Source organism: Salvia miltiorrhiza, chromosome 8 (genome assembly GCF_028751815.1).
Source record: "Salvia miltiorrhiza cultivar Shanhuang (shh) chromosome 8, IMPLAD_Smil_shh, whole genome shotgun sequence".
NCBI classification, from domain to species: Eukaryota; Viridiplantae; Streptophyta; class Magnoliopsida; order Lamiales; family Lamiaceae; genus Salvia; species Salvia miltiorrhiza.
Window position 1 is genome coordinate 2,463,203 of NC_080394.1, and position 22,492 is coordinate 2,485,694.

The 22,492-nt window shown below is 32.8% G+C and overlaps 2 protein-coding genes across 2 annotated transcripts; both read left to right on the plus strand.

The window, feature by feature from the left end:
* Window positions 1-871: 871 nt before the first annotated feature.
* LOC130999950 (UDP-galactose/UDP-glucose transporter 5B-like) lies at window positions 872-7,826 on the plus strand. The gene is made up of 12 exons (XM_057925657.1): window positions 872-1,106; window positions 1,222-1,380; window positions 2,286-2,399; window positions 2,696-2,788; window positions 2,960-3,025; window positions 3,744-3,842; window positions 4,530-4,609; window positions 5,809-5,921; window positions 6,702-6,790; window positions 6,968-7,054; window positions 7,162-7,230; window positions 7,321-7,826. Exons 2-12 carry the CDS (start codon window positions 1,267-1,269, stop codon window positions 7,432-7,434), a joined length of 1,038 nt encoding a protein of 345 aa, XP_057781640.1. The 5' UTR covers window positions 872-1,106; window positions 1,222-1,266; the 3' UTR covers window positions 7,435-7,826.
* Window positions 7,827-14,161: 6,335 nt separating this feature from the next.
* Window positions 14,162-19,380, plus strand: LOC130999951 ((-)-germacrene D synthase-like). Its single transcript, XM_057925659.1, has 7 exons — window positions 14,162-14,317; window positions 15,017-15,293; window positions 15,844-16,222; window positions 16,603-16,821; window positions 17,357-17,501; window positions 17,760-18,008; window positions 19,029-19,380. Exons 1-7 carry the CDS (start codon window positions 14,186-14,188, stop codon window positions 19,305-19,307), a joined length of 1,680 nt encoding a protein of 559 aa, XP_057781642.1. The 5' UTR covers window positions 14,162-14,185; the 3' UTR covers window positions 19,308-19,380.
* Window positions 19,381-22,492: the final 3,112 nt, after the last annotated feature.

Sequence of the window (22,492 nt, forward strand, 5' to 3'; positions counted from 1 at the left end):
ATAAATCTAAAAAATTAATGATACAAGGTAAGCTAGGATGGCTCCCTTGGGCTTGGGCTTTACTTTGACATAGCCCATTGGTCCTCTCAAATTTAGATGACAAAAAATATGATTTGTTTTTCAAATACTCAAATCTTATAGTGGGCTCATTATGTCTGACGTGTCTTTCAAAGCACTGTCCACATAGATCATGTATAAAATAAAATAAAATAAAATATTACTACTAATTTGTCCTAATTAGTAAGTTAATTGGCATCGAACTTGCTGATATATACCCATTAATTTAAAACTAAAATTTATTCGCTCAATTTGCAATTTTTTTTTTTTTGCGTAATACTCCCTCCGGCTCGACTATCTTAATTCGTATTTCTATTTGAGTCCCTCAATTATCTTGATATATTTTTTTATAAAACAACTTTTTTATTCACGTTTTCACTTTATGAGCTATCACACTTGACTTGACATATTAAATATTATTTTTTCCGTTCCTAAAAATTATAGCTTTATTATTATATTATAACGTCCCTAAAAATTGTGGTATTTTTTATTTGAAAATAACTTCACAGATTTTTCCTTTCATTATTTACAAAAAGATGTAAGATCCAAAAAAAAATTTAAATTTTATGTTCAAAAATTTTATTTTAAGATATTTGGGACGAAGAGAGTAACATGCCGATTAAGTTTTTTCAGACCATTATAAATAACAAATTGTCATTTTAGGACGAAATAAATGAAAATTTGGTTTTGAACATTTGATTGGTTTTAAATGTACAAAGCGTTTTTTTTTTTAATAAATTAATTATATGTCTCATAAATAAGAGTGAGAGGGTTAAATCCCGTAAGCCGTAACCCCTCACTCAACTGAAGAGAATTTCCTTTTTTAAATGTTCACATAAATTATAAACTATTTTTCCATAAAAAGTAATAATAGTAATAGTGTGATACAGCAATAAAGAGAGCGAGGGAAAGAAACGTGAGCTCGCCGGCGAAAACCCCTACATATTTTTCAGCTCTCGATCAAAACAAATTTCAGATCACTGCAAGCTATTCGCGGCGGTGGAACGGCGCCGCTCCGTCGGTTTCTGGCGTATTTTACCTTCGTACATGTACGTATTCTGCGCATATTATGTTGAATTTGTGTGTGTATTTCATTTTGAATGGTACTGGATTTTTTGATTTATTTGGTGGGAAAAAAAAATGATATTTTGTGGTTTGGTGAAGAGTGGTGGCGGCGGAGCAGGCGACGGCGGATGATTGGATTTGGAGATGGCGGGGCCACCATCGCAGTTCATTCAGAGATTGAAAGAGAACAAGCTATTCAAATTGTCGTTCGCCGTGACTGGAATCATGTCCACTCTTCTTGTATATGGAGTGTTACAGGTGGAAATTTATTTTCTTCCTCTTCTCTCTCTATCTCTTTCAATCGTATTGATTGTTTATGAAATTAATTGTGAACGGATGCGATTTATCAATAAAGAGAAGATTTTGGGGGGATTTTACATCGTTATATGAAGTTTTTTTTTTGGTATTGCTGAGGATTTTAGTTAAGTGCTATTGAAATACTAATTTGAAAAGCGTAGGTGCATTCTAAAATGAAAGTAAATTATTCTAGTACGTAAATGATCAATATTCTTATTCAGTCAAGTACGTTTTAGTTTTTACTCATAAACCCTCCTTCAGAATGCTAAGCAAAAAAAGAGAAAATCTTTTGAAACTTTATGATTGCATTTGAAGAATTATAGAGTTTTTTTCATGATAACATATTTGAACATTAGAACTAGAGATGACGAAGATAGTTAAACACTAGGCTCAGTATCAAATGGAGAAGGAATAGTACTTACACTTTGAATGAAAGTAACATGCTGGGACATCTCCTTGCAAAATGACAAAGATATAAGTAGATCGGCATGAAGTCTTCTGTTTTGCTCTATAAACCAGACCAAAACCACTTGCAGAGTGACAGGGATGTATACTTCTAGCCTTTGCTTGTGCACTGAGTCAGAATACTTTTACATAAATAGTTGACATGAATTTGATCACACTCACAGTTAGAGCTTCTCCATGTACTGAAGTGTTTAATTCTACTCTTGAGGATCTTTCATTGGCATAGAAGGGGTTTTTCTTTCTGATATTGTTAGTAGCTCTCCATAATGTCTCATTTGATGTACTTGTCTTTAGTTTTGATGTAATTATATTCGGTATACCCATTCGTACGGTTGTACCTCTTATACCGGGGATCAGAATCTTTATGTCTGAAGAAACTGACTGAATATTGTTTGTTGCAGGAAAAGATTATGAGAGTCCCATATGGTCCAAACAAAGAATTTTTTAAGTATTCATTGTTTCTTGTCTTCTGCAACCGCATCTCAACCTCTGCTGTATCTGCTGCGTTTCTACTGGTAATTGTGATCAGAAGATTGAGTGGCTAGTTTTCGTATTGTGTAACTGGAAATACTCTTTGAAAGTTACCTTCTATTTTTGAAGCACATCATTGTAGATGGTTTTTTCATTTGATAGCCTTGGAATGAATTGGTTTGACTCCATATTCTAGTTGGTATTCCAGAATATACTATGGCATGTGAAAAATGCAAGTAACTTTGACATGAGCATGGCATATGAATTGTCTGGATATGTTGGAATTCAGATCTTTTATTTTTAACGTAATTTTACCTGCTCATTTCCATTCTTTTTTCAGGGAAGTAAAAAGGTCCTTGACCCTGTTGCTCCAATTTACAAATATTGTGCTGTATCGGTGTCTAATATACTCACAACAACTTGTCAGTATGAGGTGAGCTGTATTCCTCGGCCGGTTTAAAGAAACTCTCTTTAAACTTTACCCTGAGAGGAACATTATCAAGAAATTCTAATATCTGCTCTGACCTTGATCTGTAGGAATTTTCGTTGTGTTCAGTTGTAAGGAGAAGTGCTTAACATGAAAAGTTTTTTGATACTTTTTCAGGCCCTTAAATATGTCAGTTTTCCGGTGCAGACGCTGGCTAAGTGTGCCAAAATGATACCTGTGATGGTGGGTTTGTTTAAATTTTTTTATTGTTTCTTTTTCAAAATTGAAACCCTTGAAATACTTTTATCTGGTGACCTCAAAGAAGAATTGTCTGTTACAACTTCAATTTCCAAATGATAGTATGCTCTGACTGAGTACCCGGAAAATAGATACATGCTGTGAGGCTTCAATATGGCCTCTATCTGGATTAGCTTCCTTAAAATGTTGTATAGAAACAAATTAAATCTATATATATATATATATATGAATTTTGAATTGAAGACCATGTAGATCACCAGACGTGCAACTCATTTCAATCAAAACCTTCACTGTCTGCCCATTAAAGTTAAACTCATTGATAGCCATGACATTACCTTTTTAAAAAAAGTGAATTTAGATTGATATCTTTTAGTTACATCTTCGTGCACATAGGTTCTTTGACCACCATCAGAAATCTAATCTCTGGGCATGCTACAAAAAGTTCACTGACAACAGTTCCAAAATAAATTGGCATTTACGATTTTAACTTAAACCAAGGGATCACTATTTGCAGTTCATGTGTGGGAGCTTGAAAATGAACAATAAAGCCTTGTTACTTTTTGTGTAATCACCTTAGTTGAAAGTCCAATTAGTCAATGCTAAAGCTTTAGCTTAATCGATTTACATATGGTTCTCAGATTCTTTACGATGTTTGTAGCTGCTCCCCGTTCTACTGCCCTATATTTATTCTCATTCGGTGCAGATTTGGGGCACTGCCATCATGCAAAAGAAGTACACTGGAAGAGATTATTTATTTGCCATTTTAGTCACTATTGGATGCTCAATTTTTATACTATTTCCGGTAACCAGTCTGCTTAATTTCTTAACAATGTTTACTGTTATTACCGCATGCCAAGCAACTTGTGTGCCGATTCTGCCTTGAAGAATTAGATCTTTTGGTGCATGCTATCTTCTCTGTTTGACTTAGGATGAGATTGGAAATTAATGGAAAGAAAAGTTCATCCTATAGATATATAGAAATGTCAGTTATTGGAAAAACATGACAACCCTTCAGAGAGAGAATTGCTATTATGAATGTGACGTGAAATTGATTACAGCAACATGACCATTTTTCAAGTGCTTAAGAAATGTGCATTTCCATGGGAATGCTGGATTTAATGTTTCATCTTCTTTCCTAAAAATTAACTCTATATGGAGAATTAGGTTCAGTGCTATAGACCTGTTCTCTACAGGCATCCGGCTAAGAAAAGGGTAGGAAAAGCAAATGAACAAACTATTTACTGCTATTTTGAAATTTCGGACAAGTCTAAAAGGTAGGTCAAAATCAGAGTGAAAGAAATTTGGATAACATGTTGAATTTTTATTTTGACTAAAAATGTGATGAAGAAAAAATGTCTGAACCTGATAACATCTTAAAATGATGCTTCTCTTGTTTGGAAACTATGGAGCTTAGCTTGAAAATAAATTGATTAATGTACTTTATCTTGTTAATTGTTCACGTACTTAATGAGAAATATTCCAAATGTAGGCAGCAGGTGATATTAGTCCATACAGTAGAGGAAGAGAAAGCACTGTTTGGGGTGTTTCTTTGATGATTGGTTATCTTGGGTATGTCAAGTAACTCATTGTTTCATTTTATATATTTGATCAATTTACTTGATTCGGATAAGATACTTCACCTTACTTCACAATATGCAACTTTTTTAAGTTTGACACTTCATTTACCTGCTCTTTCTTTGATTTGTATCCGAGTGTTCTCAGAATCCAAATCTGATTTGCGCCATTGAAATAAGCCCCCGGAAAAAAATCATAACAAATTTGGTTAGACTGTGCTGATATTTTTCGGAACAAAACAACTAAATAGAGTTGAAAAGAACAGGCAACATTCATGATGCCTGAAAAGTGAAAAAAGCAAGCTGATTTTTACATGGTTGATATTGAGTTCAAATACTTATAATTGTTTAGAGAAGATCACGTTTTGATAAATGCCTAGAAAAATTTACTCTCCATTATTCTGGAGGTACTACTGTCTTAACATTTGTAGTGGAGAAGAAAGTAGAAAGATACTGTTGGAAGGAATAGCTTATTTGCAGTTTTAAAGTTTCACTCATTTTCGTGTCCTTACTCCTTAGGACAGTTGAAACCTCGGCACTCCTTAGTTCTTTCTAACTTTTAAGTTAGAACTAGTTTTGTCTTCACACATATCTTTTGATTGCTTACTATTTCTTTTCCATTGTTTTCTTTGGGTGGGTTGGTCATGTCATAAACTGCCACCACTTTTCTGACCATTTGCTGTTAAATTATGTCAGCTTTGTTGAAGTGATATATACTCTACAAATTGAAAAAGAGTCTAACAAGGGAATGTCAAACACAATCTGTAGTATACTTCACTTAAAAATTGTCCATGCTGAAGGTTCTATTTTGAAATTGGTTATTTGGTGAGGCTCTTGGTTTAGCTATCCTCATTCTGCTGAAACACTAAATCATCCACCACATAAGTTCTTTCTATAATCCACGCTACTTCTTTCTGGTTTCCTCTTGTGAAAACACTTCACTGTAGTTGTATTTATCATGCTTGCATTGGGATGTCCTCTTGACCTATCTTGATCATTCTAGATGTATCAGCACTTTATCTCTTTCATCTTCAAATCTATTTTTCTAACTTTGTTTGCGACAGGCCTGGTTGTATTCTGTTTATAGAAATGGCAACCTATTTAGCTGCTATGTTTCTGAAGGAAAGGATGGACATAAAATTAATGTTTTTGGTCCAAGCATGTACTCTAATTATTATTATCTTGGCTTTACAGGTGTGATGGCTTCACTAGCACATTTCAGGACAAACTTTTTAAAGGCTATGATATGGATATACACAACCAGATATTTTACACAACTCTCTGTTCTTGCATGATAAGTTTCACTGGTAAGATACATCATTTACTTATTATAGGTGGGTTATAGATTAAATTGTAAATGATGTGGGTAATCCATCAACTTTTAAAAGAACTATTAATGCTGAGGTAAAATGTAGACCTTCTTTGCTTTCATATCCAGGAAGATTCTTTTCTCTTGCAGTTTAGGGCGTTTTAAAACTCAACTGTCTTGGACCATCTTTTCTACTTTATTGTTTCCAAATTTTCAGAGAGGCAACTCCCATCTGCTTATGTTTTTTATGGTTCGTTTCAGATCAGAACCTTTATAAACCCATCTTGATTGCTTATTATTTATATTAGTATACCTCTAGGATAATCAATGGAGAAGCTTCCCTAGTGAAAGTAATCATTAATGAAGAACTACTACTTCTGCAGCTTATTGCTATGCAGAAGGGCTCTGGAATTTTGCTCATAACTCATTATTAATTATGTTCTTATATTGCAATCTGTGACTATGTTTTGACTTGCTTCTTCCAACCAATGATTTATAAACTCCACTTGCTTTCGATGGCTAACACATGAACATGTAGTACAGCTTCAGTAACTAATCGTCAAGTAACACAAGATTGTGAAGATCTACTATTTCCTTTGCTAATAATAGAATAGAACTTCATCTTTTGCCTTCTTGACAAATTTAGCATTCTCCTTGAAAATTGATTCATTGCATTCCTTTCTTCTACATGTAAAATACATGTCAGTTTTATTATGATGCGTTGTTTGGCTTTTAGGTGCCAGTACTCAGTAGATGGTTTTGTTTGATTCTAATGTAGGTCTAATCTTACAAGGGAATATTTTCTTGGCTATAGACTTTGTTTCTCGGCATAATGATTGTTTCATTGACATTATAATACTTTCCACTGTAAGTCACTAAATTCAATCTTTTCTCATTACGTCCTCGTTCCTCTGTTTTCTATTATTTTGTTATCCTACCAATACCTTTTCGATCTCTATCCTCATGTTTATCATTCCTTGTCTGAAAAACACATGAAGCTGAATCGTCTCTCATAAGTGGGAAACTTTTGCGCCTGTATCGCAGGTAGCAACAATTAGTCAGTTCTTCATTTCTTACACCATCCGCAGTTTTGGAGCTCTGGCCTTTGCCACCATAATGACCACAAGACAGGTACAACAGCTGTTTATATTATCCCTGATATTCACCAAAGGACACTCGAGTCCCTATATTTCCAGCTGTTCGTTCTGATGAATTGGGCCGATATATTTTCAATACAGTTGGTCAGCATTCTACTATCTTGTGTGTGGTTTGCTCACCCACTCAGCGCGGAACAATTGATTGGAGCAGTAAGCACCTCTCCCGATCCTTATATCTGCAACTTCGCATAAATTCTCAGTCTCGTTAACCTCCATTGGTTATTGAATTTCGTCTGCCAGGTTATAGTGTTTGGTTCCATATACTCAAAAAGCTATTTTAGAAGTAAACCGAAGCCATTGCCATCGGAAGAAACAGAGGATAGAGCCGTTAGTCCGCCAAGGAGTAACGCATGACATATTGGCTGCATAACTATGGATGTAAGAACTCCGACTAATTCTAACTCTCCGTTGAAAGGCGTCTTGCCGCTAACTCCGAAAGCTTAGGCTTGCTTGGCTTGGAGTAATTTTTCCGGACACTCCCAGAATTCTCGCAAGTAAACTGCATCTGATTTCTGATGATATGATGAAAAAATATACCCCCTGTTTCTTTTTTCTTTTTTCTTTTTTCTTTTTTCTTTTTTCTTTTTTCTTTTTTGTGGCAATTTTACTATCTTTTTGAAGGTATAGTTTTGTTTTACTGAAACCACAGGCTAGCTCCCTTAGGCTTAGGTTGATATTTATTTGAAATATGCCAATGACTTTATTTTGATGTGCTAATTTGCAATATAATTTGTGGAGAAACGGTATATGATGATGTTGAGATATCACTGTTTACTGCACAGATATATAGTAGTTGTTGCCTTTCATCAATGTTCAATTGAGTCCACCAAATGAATATTTTAGTAAGGGAGTTTAATTCTAAGGTTTCGTTATCTTTGATTGTAAATTTATCATGAGAAATAAGGGATAAATAAATTTTCACCCGTTAAATCATTTCTTTATTTTCTCTCCTTTTCACTACAAAAGAGGGATAAATAGTATTCCTCCATTTTTAGTGTGATAATATTATTCTTCCTTTTTAGTGGAAATGAGAAATGAATAAGGGTCAAATTTTATTTTGTATGAAATGGGGGAAAAGAAATGAATGATTTAAAGGGTAAAATTTTGTTATTTCTTCTTTTCTCATGATAAATTTACAACAAAAGAGACTGCACCCTAAGGATTAACTTAGATAGATAAAATTATATAGATGAATTCATTATTTATTTATATGGATTAAAATTTTAACATATCTCAAGATTCTTGATAATCTATAATCTATATTATAAAGACAACTTTCAATTGGAAATCAATTTTAAAATTGAGCGGTAAATTGTGATTATAGTAAAATTAAAGGTTTATTTATAAATTATAGTAGTATATTTTTTATATTTTATTTTTCTTTAAAATTATGAAATTCAAGTAATTGTAAAATATCTGATACTCATATCAAATTAAAAATCATGTCAAGAGCTTTAATTTGATATGTTATGTACATATTGAATTAAAAAAATATTAAAAATTACTCCTTCCGTCCCACGAATCTTGACACGTTTCCATTTTGGGTAATAATTATTACATTCTCTCTCCTACTTTATCACTTTTATTACTCTCTCTCTCATACTTTATCACTTTTATTATATTCTCTCTCCTACTTTATCATTTTTATATTTTATTAACTACACACCTGAAATACCAATCTACAACTCCTTAATTCTCGTGCCGAATCTAAACGTGTTAAGATTCGTGGGACGGAGGGAGTATATTTATTTTAAAATTAAAATTTTAAAAAAAAATCTCTCTCCTCTCTCCCTTTTCTTAAATAATTCAATTAATGTTCGGACAAAAGAATAAAGATATGATGAAAAATTAAGGCTAGATTCAACTAATAAATAAATGTTTTAAAATAATAAATATAATAAGACACCATAGTACTGGATAAAGGAATCGAAAGAGTTAGGTACATTAAAAAATTTCGAGTAACTTTGATAAAGAACAGGTACTAATAGGAAACGTATGGCGACACCTAAGTCAAAATCATTGACAAATTTGAAGACTGATATTCTTTAAACATAAATAATCTCGCAATAACTAGGGACTGCTAAATAGCCTCTATTTAGTCTAACAGTATCCACTGTCCCTGCACCTAAGAATTGAGATTAATTGTGTGCGTGTGTGTTGGCTAAGCGGTAAGGGGTTAATGCCTAAGGCTAAAGATTGTGGGTTCGAGTTTCCTGTGGCGCGATTTTTAAATTTCTTTATTTAATACTGTTAATTTATCAAAAAAAAAAAAATTGAGATTAATTTTGTATTTTGTTTTTGAAATTTTATACTCTCTTCGTCCACGAATTAAAGTCCTACTTGCACTTAAATTTTTGTCCACCAATTAAAGCCGTATTGTGTTTTTTGTACTTTTTTACTCTTCTTCTTTTCTTATATTTACTACTTTTTGCCACTAATTGGACCCAGCTTACAACAATTTTATCATTTTTATATTCTATATTTATTACACTTTATCACTAGTGGACCCACCACATAACACCTTCAACACTTTAGTCAACTACTTTATCACTTTAGTCAACTACCCTTATATTTCACCCACAACACCTTTTTCAGCTTTCTTAGTCTCCGTGCCCACCCTCAAATGAGGCTTTAATTGGTGGACGGAGGGAGTATTTGTTTGTATGTAGCTTTTTTCAATTTCAATTTTATGCGCTTTAATATAATCTTATGATCATGAACTAAGTTCATTCCATTTAATTAGGGTATACAATTATTTTTTGTAGTTTAATTTTAATTTTAATTTAGTACTCCCTCTGTCCCAAACGAAATGTCTCATTTCTTTTCGGCACGGAGATTAAGAAATGTGTATAAAGTAGATAAAGTGGGTTGGTGGAAATTATTTAAATATTAAGTATAGAGAGAGAGTGTATTGCCAAAAAAGGAAACAAGACATTTCATTTGGGACAGCCCAAAAAGGAAAACAGGACATTTCGTTTGGGACGGAGGGAGTATTAAGGTTGACAACTAATAATTTCGTGTAACAATGTAAATAATATTGTTACATGAAAATTCATATAAATCGTGTAAGCGTGCAAAATTGAAGTCTAACTCAAGTGGCAAAATTGAGGCACCTAAAGACTCTTCTTTGTGAGAGATCTTGGGTTCAATCTCGCTTGCGTACGGCGTAGTTTTTTTTTACTTTTGTGTGGGTAGTGTTCCCACTGCGTGCGGTATAGACGGGACCTTTATACCGTATGCGTACGGTATAGAGGTCTCGTCTTTATGTGGGCAGTGGTTATTTTTCCACCTTTATGTGGTATAGAAGTGCGTAGTTTTTTTACTTTTGTGTGGGTAGTGTTCCCACTGCGTGCGGTATAGACGGGACCTTTATATCGCCTGCGTACGGTATAGAGGTCTCGTCTTTATGTGGGCAGCGGTTATTTTTCCACCTTTATGTGGTATAGAAGTTCCGTCTGCGTGCAGATTACTTATTTGATTACATTTAGATACCTTTTGTAATTCTAATTGAAAAAAACAAAATCTAATAACTAGGATGTACTGATAAATAGTGTTGTTAATCAATAAACAAGATACAACGTGTTAAAGAAAATGTACGAAATAAAACAAGGAGGGTGGTAAGTAAAGAAAAGCCTTTCAAACAAGCTCCTCGAATCATCTATAAATACAACAAAAAATAAAGTAAAATTATTCAAACACAATTCATAGTGAAAAAAATGTCTCAAATATATGCATCTGCTGCTCCCATTTCTACAAAGAAAACAAATGTAGATGATATTCGTCAATCTGTAACGTATCATCCCAGCGTTTGGAAAGATCATTTTCTTGCATACACTAACGATGTTACGGTAAATTTTTAATCATACTGCCAATTTACATCAACTCTTTATTTATTAATTTTAAAAGGATTAATGGTTGCTTTTACCTATTTTCAAAAACAAAAAATGAAAATACTCACTATAAAAATTAGTCATTTTGAGCTTGAAATGACAAAGTTGCTTTTAATTAAATCACAAACTTTGCTGAAGTCGCGAACTTTGCTCGACATACTCGACCAATGCAAGTCGAGCATGTCGAGCATTAATGGTAAATGAACTATTACGACTCGGGTGTATCGAGCATTAGTGTATTTGTGGTAAACACATTAATGCTCGACCCAAGCGAGTCGAGCATTAGTGGTAAATACACCAATGCTCGACATACTTAACTATTGCGAGTCGAGCAATCTAGAAGTAATTAGTAGTTGAGCATTTTTGGAAAATGCACTGATGCTCGACATTTATCGATTGCAAGTCGCGCATCAGTGCAAAATACACCAATGCTCGACATATAAAGGTAAAAAAAATTATAAATTGTTACTAATTTATATACTCTCTCTGTCCCCCATATTTATGCATATATTTCATTTTGTTATGTCCCCTAAATTTATGCACATTCTATTTGCGGACACTATCTCACATATAATTTTCACAATTTTACTCTTGTAACTTATACTATTTACCCACAATCTACTTAATAACACTCTCAATGTACGTTGGACCATTTTTCCACTATCAATATTACAAACAATTTTTTATTAAAATTCGTGCCGTTGTCAACCATCCATCTTTATTGGGGACGAAGGGAGTACTTTGTAAAAGATGGGTATTTTTTAAATATTATTTTTGAAGTGTGTATATATCATTTTGCATTATATTAAAATATCCTTTCCATGCATATTTAGTAAGTGCAAAAGGAAAAGGTGAAGAATTTGGTAGCAGAGACTCCAAATGATTCTACAATGAAAATAGAGATGATCGATGCAATCCAACTGCTAGGAGTTGGCTACCATTTTGAAAAAGAAATTGAGGAATCCTTGCGACAAATTCACCAAAATTATGAAATACAAAGTCGCAAAGATAAGGGCGATATTCGTGTTCTTGCTCTTCGTTTTCGTCTACTTGAGCACTCCCAGCAGAAATTCCAAAATTATGCTCATATATTTCTTTCTAAAGCTTCCCTATTTAATTTTAGGATCTTGATTTTATAAATGCATACACCAGATCTCCTATTTTCTACATAAAAATAATAATTATGTGTGGACCCTACTAATTATAAGCTTAAAATAAATTTAGGGTGGGTGTAAATTTAAGATTAAATTTAGGTAGGTGTAAAATTTTTTGTGGGCCCCCATCCAATTTAGGGGATCTGCTGGATGTATTTTTTTTTATCTCATTTTCAATTGTTTTAGCCTAAATTTAGAGTTAGTGATGCATTTAGGTACCGCACCCCATGCGGTAATATTAACCCTACCTAATTAATAGTTTTTCATTAAGACACTCTAACCAAGATCATATATATATAGTAAAATTGCAAGTTTATCTATATGAAAATTTGTGGAAATAGTAGTCATTGTGACCAAATGCGTAACAGTATTATATGTGTGACCAAAATACATTATACACACTTTTTTATATTTACACGATTTTGCGAAATCGTATAATAGTTGCAAAAAGGTGCGTAATTTTGAATTATTTATAAAATAATCATTAAAGATATATATTGGTACATTACACTAAAAAAGGCTAGTTTTTTAATTGAAATTTGGTGTAGATGTGTTCGAGGAATTCATAGACAAAAAAGGAAATTGGAAGGAGTCTCTTATAAATGATATCGAAGGGATGCTAAGCTTATACGAGGCTTCGAATTATGGAATAAATGGAGACGAAATTCTTGACAAAGCCTTGAAATTCAGCTGATTCATATATATATTCCACCTTCTCACCCTATAAAATTGAATCACCTTCTCGATTAGTCACAATTGAGTCCACCAAATGATTTTTTTTTTCAAGGGATATAAATGGAGGATGCCTTATAGCCGAGTATACACATATGAGGACCAAACTACTCATTTTCTATTTATTTTTTTGAAAACCCAAACTACTCATTTAAATTGCCATTTCATCATAATATAAACATGGTACTAGCTTCCCCACCGATTGTCAAAAAAAAGGAAAAAGATGAAATGTATGCATCTGCTGCTCCACTAAAAAAAATCGTTAACCAGAGCGCTCCAATGAGACCCCCTATTTTTAGTGAGACCTGAGACACGATCTCGTGCGTTTATTTCATCAATCATATATGGCTAATATTGTATCTAGAGGGAGAATTTTTTTTCTCAAGATTCGAATCCTGGAGGGAGCGAAATATTTTAAATTTCGTTATTCATCAGTATATATTGCCTTGTGGCCCTTGTTTATCAGTATATACATCTTATTCATTGTACTCAGTGTCTCACGAAAAATAAGGGGTCACACTGGAGCGCGCCCCTATATATATTCCTTGAACATAAGTTCTTATTATTAGAGCTTATAAGTTGTTTAAGAATTTATTTTTCCAAACACTTTTGAAGGAGTTTATTAACTACTAAACAACTTATAAGCTCAGCCAAACACCCTCTTAGTCGAATGGTACCCTATGTCCCTGCACTTGACATTATTATGTATATTATGCTTGGTGATTCATTTTGTATTTTATTTTTTTTAAAAAAAGTAGTATATAATTTTTTGTATATATTTTTTTTCAATTTCAATTTTATATGCTTTAATATAATATTATGATTATGGACCAAGTTCATTGCATTCAATTATAGTATACAATTATTTTTTATCATTTAAATCAATTTTAATTCATTGTTAGGGTTGAAAATTTTCTATAACAATGTAAATAATATTGTTACACGAAAAAAATTGTGTAAATCTTGTAAGCGTGCAAGGGCATAATAATTAAAAATAGTTATTATTTTCACATTTTTATCTACATGAATACAGTTTCGATCCTTTTATTATGTAGGAAATACTAGAGCTAAATATTATCTCTTGATATTATTTATTCCATTTGAGGAGTAAATGTGAACATAATAATCTAATAACTAGGAAGTAGTAGTGATGAATAGTGTTATTAAAAAACGTGTTAAACACTTTTCAAAACAAAAAAAAAGAAAAACGTATTAAAAAAATGTACGGTAAGTAAAGAAAAGCTTTTGAAACAAGCTACTGAAATCATCTATAAATACAACAAAAAATAAACTAAAATTATTCAAACACAATTCATAGTGAAAAAAAAAATGTCTCAAATATATGCATCTGCTGCTCCCATTTCTACAAAGAAAACAAATGTAGATGATATTCGTCAATCTGTAACGTATCATCCCAGCGTTTGGAAAGATCATTTTCTTGCATACACTAACGATGTTACGGTAAATTTTTAATCAGACAGAAAATTTGTATCGACTCTTTATTTATTTTAGAATATCTTTTTAAAGCGTATATATGGTATAGTAAATATTGGTACATCGTGGCGGTGGCGGATCCAGGGGCATAGGGGGGCTGAAGCCCCCTCCTAATTTTTGAGTTTTTTAATAATCATATTCATAAGAAATACAAAAAAATATAATATTTTGTTTTAATAATTATTGTATCCACGTTAATTGCGTAATATTTTACAGTGATTTGTTAAATTTGTGTTATTTTTTGTCTGATTTCCCTTTCTTAGTCAATTTTCAATGTTGAATTTGAGTCAATCCTCAAGTTAAAGTAAAATTATAAACTATTAATAATGAAAATTAGTTTTTTTTTAGAAGATGAAACAATTTTTTAAAAAAATACTTATAGAAGTAGGTCTTTATATGCTTTCAATGTACTTATTATTGAATTAATGAAATGCGAATACCTACTTATTATAGTAAGTGATTGAGTTCTAATCCTAAGCTCGTTAAAATTTTACTTGGACATAAAAATGAACTGTATGGAATGATCAAAAAAATTTGGCCCCCGTCTCCGAATTTGACATACTTTCAGATGGCATACTTCAATAAATTCAGCCCCCTCTAACGATAAATTATGGATCCGCCCCTCGGTACATACATCAATCATGAATGTTAATATTGTAATATCAGGAAATCAGTGGTGATGAGAAGGAGCAACTCGAAAAGAAAAAGGAAAAGGTGAAGAAGTTGGTAGCTGAGACTCCAAATGATTCAACAGTGAAGATGGAGCTGATCGATGCAATCCAACGGCTAGGAGTTGGCTATCATTTTGAAAAAGAAATTGAGGAATCCTTGCGACAAATTCGCCAAAATTATGAAATACAAAGTCGCAAAGACAAGGGCGATATTCGTGTTCTTGCTCTTCGTTTTCGTCTGCTTAGACAACAAGGTTACTGCGCCCCATGCGGTAATATTAACTCTATATAATTAATTGATTTTCATTCATTTTTGGTACGTTCCCAACGGACTTTCTATTTTTTGACATCACCTCACATATAATATTGGATAATTTTACCCTTATAAGTTATATTTATTGACAAAGGTTAATAGTGTTTTATGTCTCGAATTCCCGTTTTCTCCTAAAGAATTTCGAATTTTTAGCTTTTTTCATAAAATATTTCAGCCTTTTTTTTTTCTTTTAGAAATCCTGAACTTTCGTCGTTTTCAATAAAATGTCCTGCTATATAAATTTTGGTGACCGAAATATGACTTATTTCGTCAGAGATGTATTAAATTATCAATTTAGTGGTATAAGATTCACAACTTGATCGCAATCAATTCGAGAAGAGTCATCTTTCGATTACCGACTTTTGTGTAGCGAGACATAGGAAACGATGAAAGTTCGAGGCTTTTTAGAAGAAAATGAAAGTTCAGAATATTTTATGGGAAGCGTTGAAAGTTCGAGCCATGAAACATTGTTAACCCTATTTACAACTAAGTTCAAATTTTTGCGCCAGATGTGTTCGATGAATTCATAGACGAAGAGGGAAATTGGAAGGAGTCGTTGTTGATAAACGACGTTGAAGGGATGCTAAGCTTATACGAGGCTTCGAATTATGGAATAAATGGAGAGGAAATTCTTGACAAAGCCTTGGAATTTACTTCTTCTCATCTTGAATCTTTACTCCCTCATGAAATCAACTCTTCTATGTCGAAGCGAGTGAAAGAAGCTCTGGATATGCCAATTAACAAGACTTTGATCAGATTGGGTGCCAAGAAATTCATGTCGATATACCAAGAAGATGAGTCACATAATGAAATATTATTGAATTTTGCGAAATTGGACTTCAGCATATTACAGAAGATGCATCAAAGAGAGTTACACCATATCACAAGGTTAACATGCATAATTTAATTATCAGTTTCACTCGTATTTGCACATAGTCGGAGGGTTTTTAGGACAACAACTTAGATTGATTTGGAAATTAGGATACAAATCTCCGGGTTTACAAAAGTAGGACACCGATTAATAAGTAATGCAATTGGTGTCCTACTTTTTTACAATCCTGAAAGTTTAGTTTTCGGTCGTTCTATTTATGAGTAAGCCCAAAACTACTCTTAAAATGGGCCAAGAATTATCATGCGAGTGCATCACTTAATTACTAATTAGTATTCTACTTTTGCGAGCACAAATTTTTTTGTCATAGATTATAAAGCAATCGAAGTTATTGTTCTAAAACACCCTCCAAAAAATAATAATTACTACATGCATGCAGGTGGTGGAAGGATTTAGATTTTGCTAAAAAACTACCTTTTGCAAGAGATAGAGTGGTGGAGTGCTACTTTTGGATTTTGGGGGTTTATTTTGAGCCACAATACGAGACTGCAAGAAGATTACTAACCAAAGTGATATCTATGACTTCCATCCTTGACGATATTTATGATGTTAAAGGAACTTTAGATGAACTCCGACGTTTCACCCATGCTATTCGTAGGTACGTCTTCATCACTCACTTACATATACTATTCTTTTGTTCATAAAAAATAGTCCTAGAAGGATAGACGACTCGAGTATTAATAAAAATTATTTTCAAAATGATAAAAATGAACTATTTTTTGTGAACGAAGGGAGTATTTCATTTAATTTCATTTATAACATTTTTAATAGAGGTTATGGTCAAAAAATACACGAACTTTGAAAAAAGTTGCAATTTTCACCTAAACTTTCAATTAAGCCAAAAGATACATTAATTTATATTTTTGTTGCAATTTTCACCTGAGTTTGACTTTCGACGAATTTAGTACTTAATTGGTAGTCGGAATTTCACCGGATATTGGTATAACTTCTGATGATGAGTATTTAGAAGCTCGGAGGTATAAGAAGGCAAAAACTAATACGTTTGACTTAATTCCGATGGTCAATTAAGCTCTAATTTCGTTGAAAGTTAAACTTAGGTGAAAATTGCAATTTTTTTCAAAATTCGTGTATTTTTTTGCCACAACCCCTTTTTAATAATTGATTTATATCAGATTGGATATTAGCGCCGCGGATGAATTTGAATTGCCACCATACATGAGATCAGCTTACGAAGCTCTTTTAGGTGTTTATGCGGAAATGGAAGATGAAATGTTAAAACAAGGTGAATCATATCGCGTTCAATACGCGAAGAACGAGGTATATATGTTTCCACAAAACCGATCACCTACCCACCATGAGTAAGCATAACGTGCCCACCATTGATGTGACAATTTTAATTAGAAAAGATAATTAATAAATCTTACTCTAATTAATAAATCTTACTATAATTACAATTATCACGTCATGGTGGGCACGTTATGCATGTCCACGGTGGGTAGGTGATCGTTCCTGTATGTTTCCATTGAGTAAGAAAGTAATTTAGTAGCTAATTAAAGATTATAAATTATTGTGCAGATGATAAAATTGACAGAGGTATATATGGAAGAAGCAGAATGGTGTTATAGCAAGTATATCCCAACGATGGATGAGTATATGAAGGTGTCGGCCTTATCCGGCGGCCACGTGGTGCTGTCGACAACTTCTTTAGTTGGGATGAGAGAGGCTCTTACACAACAAGATTTCGAATGGATTACAAACACTCCACCAATATTATGGGCCTCAATGGTGCTATCAAGATTAATGGACGACATTGTAGGCCATGGGGTAAGTTCATATACTTTTTCTAGCTAATATTGCTAATTGTGAGATATCTTAATGTTTCAATTCATTAGATTTATATAGGTGTAAATGTCACTAGGATTGTTAAAATTGTCGCTAAGTTAATGTAGGGTATGTTCGGTTACTCGAGATTGTATTGGTTCGAGATTATTCAAGATCATTAAATGAGCCCATATCAGGACAGTACTCATAAGTCATGATTAATTCTACGTGGCATTAACATATCATGAGACTAAATCTTAATTCACGCGTATATATTTTGAGACAATAAGCTACTCTAGAAATACTAGCCTTTTTGGTGTAGATGTACCAATATACTCTGAATTATTTTTTTTTTAAAATAATTCAAAAATAGAAAGAAAAAACCCAAAATTTCACGAATGTTACACAATTTTGCAAGAATATTGTTGTGTAATATTCACGATCGAAAATTGTGCAACAATGTACTCCCTTCGTCCCACGAATCTTGAGTCAATTTCTTTTTTCGGTCGTCCCACGAATTTTGAGTCATTTCTATATATAGTAAGAATTAGGGGAAAAAAAATAAGGGGTTCTAATTAAACTTATTTTAATTAATTGTGTACTTTTTTACTTTATCACTTTTTCACTTTATTACCCACACACTTACCTAATCAACTTTTTCTACTTTATTAATTACCTATCTATACACTTAAAACACTAATCTCCAACTCCTTAATTCCCGTGTCGAAAAGAAGTGACTCAAAATTTGTGGGATGGATGGAGTATTTTATAGTACTATTTTTCGCAAAAATGTGTGAATATATATATTTTTGCGACTATTTCACGATTTTGGAAAACCGTGTAAATCAGAAAAAGTGTGTAACGATATATTTTCCACCGTTTCAAGATTCAAAGATGTACGTTTTGATCATAACTACTACTATTTATATTTTACTTTTAATATACATAATTTTGGCTAGAATATATAGAGTGTTGTCTCATATATATAATTTTCCCTAAAATTGAAGTATGACATGCATGCAGATCGAACAGAAAATCTCAGCTGTCAATTGCTACATGAAGGAAAATGGGTGCTCAGAGATGGAGGCTTGCAGTGAACTTTCGAAGCGAGTGAAGAATCTATGGAAGGATATGAACGAAGAGTGGGTTGAGCCAAGAGAAGCATCTGTCTTCATCCTTGCTCGAATTCTCAATCTCACACGTGTCTTGTGCATAATCTACACTGGTGATGATGGATACACCAATTCCACTACTAGGGTTAAAGATTTCATCAAAGCTGTGCTTATTGAGCCTATACAATGAGATTGAGACCTATAATTGGAGAAACTTATCAAATTGGAAAAATCTTAATATGATGTACTTTTGAATTCAAAAATTCTATCGCGTCATATTTTTCAACGAGTTTGTGCTGCAATTAGTTATGATTAAAAATGCTTTAATATGATATTTGAATCCAAATAATACAAATAATTCTCTAAAAGAAATAATACAAATAACAAAAGACACGTCTAGATTGTATATAATAGCATCTCAACCCCACTTATTTTTATATAGTGTCGTATATGGATTCTCGTTTTTGGCTTGGTTGTTTTTCTTGGGTCTTCTGATGATTTTACGGATTATATTGTTGTAATAGACGAATACTCTTTTTTCACTTATAGAGTTCTTTCCACTGAATTTTCTCTGAATAGGTTTTAACGAGGCCCGGCCCTTGTTTTAAGGGTGGTTATATTTTTTTTTTTGTTCTTTTCGTAATAAATTTTTATATATATATATATATATATATATATATATATATATATATATATATGGAGAGGTTCAAGAAAGAACCACTAAATAAAATAATAACGGAGAACCATTTTCAGTCATTCGATCATCAAGATCTACGGTGGATGCATCATCTTGTTGGATGATACAGATCCTGGGTTCGAATCATGAAGAGAGCAATTTTTTTTATTTTTTTGACTGCATTAATTTTAACAGCGAATGCATTAATTTTTACAGTTGATGCATTAGATTTGATGGTTTTCACAAATAATATATGTAGTTCTCTCTAGAACCACACCTTATATATACACACACACACACACACACACACACATAGGGGTGGGTTAAAATAAGTACACTTCTTAAAATATAAAATAAGAATCATTTTCAGCTCTTACATCATCAAGATCTACGGTTGATTCATCATCCAACTAATCCAGTTGGATGAATTCATGGTTGAGTTCGAATCCCAAAGATAGCAAAAATTTATTTTTCGCAATTCATGCCTTTATACAACGAATTCATACGTGTTCTATATAAAATTCATACATTTTTCTTTTTTCTTAGTTCTTATTTCATAATTCATACTTTTATACAACGAATTCATACGTGTTCTATACGGGTTCATGGCGGCGATGAGTGAGAAACGAGAATTGTATACTTTATAAAATCGCGTTGATTTTTGAATGTGAAAAATCGCGTTTTGCCTTAATATCCGAAATATGTGGGCCGAAAATTTAATCCTACGTGGCTTTCCGACAGCCATGTCAGTATTAGTTAAATTGCCGATCAATATTATGGGTAAAACGAGAATCGAAATTAAGTTCAAGGATTTTAACAAGAAATTTAAAGGTCAATGGAAAAATACGAATTCAGCGAAACTTCAGGAATTTTAGTGCTATTTGCCCTATATATATTCCACCTTCGATCACCCTATAAAATTGAATTGCCAAGAAGATAGACCTTCTAGATTAGTCACAATTGAGACCACCAAATGAATTTTTCTTTCAAGGGATATAAATGGAGGATGCCTTATAGCCGAGTATAGACATATGAGGACCAAACTACTCATTTAAATTGCCATTTCATTCATAATATAAACATGGTACTAGCTTCCCCATCGATTGTCAATATATATCAATATATATAGGGTTAAGTTAAACAAAGAATAACTCTATGTATAGAGAATAAAGAAGAGATCTAAGTCATTAAAACCGCTAGATCTGTTGGCTGATATTTAATGAAAATACCTGCATTTTTTACAATTAAAAAATACAAAAAACTGATTTAAATTAAAAAAAGGGCCATATTGTAAAATGAACAAGGTAAAATAAACGAAAGGTCCGATAATTACTCCACATTTACTTTCACCTATCGTCTTCCACACACCTCATACCAAACCCACGATTTATAGTTGTTCGTGGAATCAGCTTCTCCTTGGCCTGTTCGACGATTTCGAGTTTGGATTGCTGCTTCAAGATATGATTTTTGCAAAAATTGAACAGCTGTTTATGGCTTTGGTTCGAATTTTTTTTTTGTGTTCTTTAGTTTTGATTCAGATTCTGTAAAAGAATTTGTATTTACGATTTTGTTCGAAATTTTCATTGGTGTTTTGATTTAAAATGGAACAAGATGTATTACATGTTTCTTGGTATAGGGTTTTTGATTTTGTTCGAATTGTTTTGGGGATTTTCGTCCTGCCAAATATTGTTTGCTATAGGGAATTCAATTTTGTTTCAAGTTCCTTTCGACTTTTGTTTCATTGAGCGTTCATTGTTTTGTTGGGCGACGATGCATATCATATTCGAGAATTAAAAGTGGTTGGGGGCAGGAGGGTGGTTTGAGAAAGGATAATCACGACTTAATTAATTTAAGGGTTAAGTATCAAATTGCCCCCTATCGATGGTGTCCCTATGACTTTTAGCCCCCTAAAGTCAGGGGGAAGAGCTGCCCACTACCTCAACGTGGCTTTTTGGCACCAATTTCCCCCCTATCGATAGGAGTCCCCCTCGCATTTAGCCCCCTAAAGTCAGGGGGGAGAGCTGCCTCCATCGAAAGGCTGGGGGATATTGGTGCCAAAAAGCCACGTTAAGGTAGTGGGCACCTCTCCCCCCTGACTTTAGGGGGCTAAAAGCCATAGGGACGCCATCGATAAGGGGCAATCTGATACTTAACCCTTGATTTAATACCATGAGAAACGAAGCAAAATTTAATAGTTTGAATTGTGTTCTGAACATAAGCTGCAAAATACAAGAGGGTGTAAGATCTAGCGCGAATGACAGAAACGTGACAGTTGGGAAATCTTGTTAACAATCCTGAGATTTCTCAAGAGGCTGCTACTTCATCGATTTTATTGAGCAATTGAAGGCTGAAATACACCACCATTCTTCCAGCAACAACAAGAAGAATTGTGTTATGTTTATTTAGAAATTGTGTTTTGTTCATTGAAAAAATGTGTTCTGTTCATTTAGAAATTGTGTTATGTTCATTGAAAAATCATGTAGTATTATATATCTGAATAATATTATTCATATGTGATTGAGAATTGTAAGAATATTTAATATAAATTATTTTGAATAAGCATAAAAAACTTACGAACATCTAAATAAAATATTCGAATTTTTCTTGTTGACATAAAATATTTTGAACAATCGTAAAAAATTATGAACATCTAAATAAAATATTTGAATTTTTCTATGACATAAAAATTTAACATAACT